We start from the raw sequence: 3,004 nt of genomic DNA, 5'->3' as shown, positions 1-3,004 counted from the left end.
AACGTCGTATATCATACCTTTTCTCCCACATCGTCTACGAAGATGCGCCCCACGTTGCCAGGAACATCACCAAATTCGGACATCCACTTCTTTAACCGCTTTGAACTAGACGTTGGGGTCGATCCTTGCTCGCGAGCCTTCAATTTGCGAGCCTAATTATGAACATCCTGCGGCTTCGGATTGCTATCGGAATTGTTCTTGATAAACTTGAGAATGCTTGTCTTTTTCGCGCCAGCCTTGCGGAGCTCGTCCACTGTCTCTAAAGCACTCTCATCGAGGGACACACGGTTGGACGAGTGGCTTTTGAAAGCGTACTCGCTCAATGTGTGGTTGTGCTCAAGGTGGCACTTCGTAATCGTTAGAGTAAATGTATGGGTAGCTTTGTTGATCTATTGAGCGCACACATTGATTTGAAAACAACAAAATATTGCCAGCAGATATTAGCAAATTTGTCCGATCAAACCAGTCAATACTCAATCATACCAGACCGTGCCAGATTGAACCAGACCATGCCCGATTGAATCTGGCTTCGCCTAGTTGATTATGTATCTTGCACAGCACACCCGACATTCTAATTTGCAGCAGCAACATACCTGGGCAGAGCATCCCGAAGCTCGAGGATCCTGACGAGGCCTCTTACTTGTGGCTTGCGATCGGAATTTGCCGTAATGCGTACACACGTATGTTTTTGCATACTGGTCCCACTCGTCGGGAATCTTACACGCCTTGGATCCCTGGGCATCTATCCGAGCATTCCGTACTGGAACTGAGGTGCTCGTTCTGGTACGGTAGGTCTAATATTGTATCGATAACATACCAACCAATTAGCTTAGATAACACTGAATATAATTAAAAAAAAAAACTTCTCAACTGTACCTGGAACGACCGAGCTTGGTACTGTGCGAAGTATGCCTCGAATTTTTCCCACGACCTGAACTGCGTCTCCCCCGGAGGCGGAGCGATGACACCGACTGGTCCGGCTTTCTCGCTAGCGCTGCTCGTCCCCGTCGTTTCCACACGAGGTGGTCTTAGTGACGGCTCCCACTCACTCAAAGAGCCGCCGGATGCGGCGCCGTCACTGGTATCGTCGCTGTCGTCTGCCAGCAGGGGGCGCTTTGGAGCGCTGCGTGGGCGCGGCGGCATTTGGGTCCGTTGGCGCCACGAATTTGCTTGAGGGGGAGGATTTTTTGTGTGGGAGGGGTATACGCAGAGTATACGCTGTACCGAGTTCGGATATGGACGATATCAGCAAATCCTAGCAAATCCGAAGATAGCACAAGATTTGCTACGAGTGGGATGCTCCTAGTCTGGCAAAATACTCACTCTTTTGATAAAAAGAGCGACCCGGAGCATGAATTAAATTTTATTTTGATGGCGATGGCGGTGGGAGCGGTTAAGTGGGATAGGTCGACGGCATCAGTGCGTAATCTAGTGGACAGCTGGTGAGCGAGTGTGGAGCGGTCGTGGTGGCGGCGGCGACGGTGGCACTGGTGGTGGGCGAGCGAGCGTGAAGGACGAGCGGCACGACGGCGGTGAGCGAGTGTGGAGTGGCAGCGGGTGATAACGAACCATCGCGATTCGGGTGGGTTTATGGGAGGGCGAGGCGCCGTTGATATTGATGGCCAAGTTATACGTGTTCGGCGCGATCCTTACAGCGTGGCGGTGTAGTGTGGGCGACGATTCGATGTGAATTCGTGGTGGATCTCTTGCAAGTTGGTAGAGTTGGATTGAGTACGTGCGCGATCTGTCCACCGTGGTCAGTTACCATCTCGAGAGCAGGAACTAGTACGTCGCGGAGGTGAGCTTGGAGCACGGGTGCTGGACAACGGGGACCTCGAGATCCTTGAAGACATGATCGTGGTGGTGGATGGCCAGACCCGAGCAACCTGGCCAATCCGCTCTGAGTCAGGCGCTAACATCCTGCCGGACAGCATCGACCAGTGCAAGGGCTACAGCGCATTCGCGGTTCTGCTGGACTCGCTGAACGTGGACCAGCCGGACGGAGGTGATGGATCTGATCTCGACTCTGGAGTTAGTGCACGAGGTGTGTGTAGTACCTGGTTCTTGTCCCTCCCTGTTACGTGCTGTCAGAGGCTGCTATGCTTGTGGCTTCGGACGAGAGCCATTTGAAGGATTACCTGAACAGCAACGCAGACAAGATGTCGCGCTCCCTCGCCGTGTCCAAGGTCGTCGTGAATGCTAAGGAGATTGAGTTCGAAAGTTTGGCCAAGGACAGCGCCATATCCATCTACGCCACACGCCAAGCACGCCCGCGTACACACTGGAGACGCCACACTGGTGGAGCCAGTCCAGCAACTGTTCGTCGGCACGATCAAGCAGCTAGCACCATCGCACAGGCGCTTAACGTCACGGGCCCGTTTACCACGTACTAACACCACACCCAGGCAATGGCCCGGGCTAACGACGTCAAGGCGATCAGGGGCATCCTGCGCGCCTGTTTCGACTACGTGAACGTCAAGGCGCCGCTGTTCTCGTTCATGCGTCTGCACGGCGCTGACCCGAGTATGGGTGTGGAGCTGGGTTCGACCGGTGAGATGGCCCGCTTCGGCACGGGCATGCACGAGGCGCATCTGACGCGCTGCCGTGTGCCAGCTTCAGGATGCCCAAGGATATGGTGCTGATCTCGATCGGCAATCAGGACATCAAGCACGAGTTTGCGGAGGGAGCTCGGATCCTGCAGGAGCTGGTTTCGATGTGAAGTTGCGTCGCTGAATCAAATGCTGGCATGTAGTAGTTAAACTGAATGTTTGACTAGGATGCTTGTCCTTACATGTTTAGATATCTATTGACAATCAAACGCTGTAAGAAAAATATTTTACACCTTTGCCAGGTCAAGATGGTGCTACTCCACTTTAAAGTGGTGAAGTAACTAAACCTTTTTAAAAATTATTCTCAATTTTTACATTAGAGTTTATGTCACTTCACAAATATGTCGAGTAAACGCACTCCGTACTTCAAAGTGGTTTATTCGCAGTTTAAAGCG

General features: G+C 52.5%; 1 protein-coding gene across 1 annotated transcript; it reads left to right on the top strand.

Annotated features, from left to right (window-relative positions):
• Positions 1 to 1,851: 1,851 nt before the first annotated feature.
• Positions 1,852 to 2,642, top strand: PITG_16157 (uncharacterized protein; the record flags this gene model as incomplete). Its single annotated transcript, XM_002897875.1, has 3 exons — positions 1,852 to 2,044; positions 2,092 to 2,386; positions 2,441 to 2,642. The coding sequence occupies 3 exons, from the start codon at positions 1,852 to 1,854 to the stop codon at positions 2,640 to 2,642; spliced, it is 690 nt and encodes a 229-aa protein (XP_002897921.1).
• Positions 2,643 to 3,004: the final 362 nt, after the last annotated feature.

This window comes from Phytophthora infestans, genomic scaffold (genome assembly GCF_000142945.1).
Source record: "Phytophthora infestans T30-4 supercont1.41 genomic scaffold, whole genome shotgun sequence".
Classification (NCBI taxonomy): Eukaryota; Oomycota; class Peronosporomycetes; order Peronosporales; family Peronosporaceae; genus Phytophthora; species Phytophthora infestans.
Note: the sequence above shows the minus strand (reverse complement) of the source record. Positions and strands in the feature narration are given on the sequence as shown.